Source organism: Mycetomoellerius zeteki, unplaced genomic scaffold (genome assembly GCF_001594055.1).
Source record: "Mycetomoellerius zeteki isolate Tzet28-1 unplaced genomic scaffold, Tzet1.0 scaffold371, whole genome shotgun sequence".
NCBI classification, from domain to species: Eukaryota; Metazoa; Arthropoda; class Insecta; order Hymenoptera; family Formicidae; genus Mycetomoellerius; species Mycetomoellerius zeteki.
In genome coordinates, this window is record NW_017257362.1 from 1 (window position 1) to 684 (window position 684).

The window sequence follows — 684 nt, forward strand, 5'->3', positions numbered from 1 at the left end:
CAGACGATTTATAAATAATTGTAAACATCCTGATCGACGTAGATTCGGCTCACAGTTACAGAGACTCAACACATGTTCGCAAGGTTAGCTCAGGAACAATTTCTGTCCTCGATCTTCCTCAAGGACTTGGGGATCGAGGACCTCAGACCCAGGAGGGCCATCACGGGGGCCCTCATTTGGGAGATTAGAGGCCCGGAGGGCAAGGCCAAGGCGGACTGCCTGGCCGAAAAGCTCTTGGCCGCTCTCGCGGATAGGGACGATGTCAAGGTGTCCCGACCCGCGAAGAGCGCCGAGCTCCGGGTCTCCGGTCTGGACGACTCGGTCACCCCCAAGGAGGTAGCCGAGGAGTTCGAACGGAAGTGCGAATGTCCCCCACTACAATTCAAAGTGGGGGACATCCGGAGGGCCCCCAACGGCCTGGGCTCTGCCTGGGTCAGGTGCCCCGTAGAGGCGGCCAAACGGCTGATGGCCACCCCGCAAATCACGGTGGGGTGGTCGACCTGTCGGCTGACGCTACTGCCTGCACGTGGCCTCCAGTGCTACAGATGCCTGGAGGCTGGACACGTGCAGCAGCGATGCACCAGCACAGTCGACAGGTCGGGTTGTTGTTTCCGGTGCGGGGGCATCGGCCACGCTGCCAGTCAGTGCAGCGAGAAGGCCGACTGCCCCGCGTGCCGGACACTC

General features: G+C 61.4%; 1 protein-coding gene across 1 annotated transcript in view; it reads left to right on the plus strand.

The window, feature by feature from the left end:
* Positions 1 to 42: 42 nt before the first annotated feature.
* LOC108725944 (uncharacterized) overlaps positions 43 to 684 on the plus strand; it is a gene marked incomplete at its 5' end in the record, with an annotated part of 1,400 nt that continues 758 nt past the window's right edge. Inside the window, one exon of the mRNA XM_018453269.1 lies at positions 43 to 596. Within this exon, the coding sequence (XP_018308771.1) occupies positions 43 to 596 (554 nt within the window). The remainder of the gene's footprint in view (positions 597 to 684) is intronic.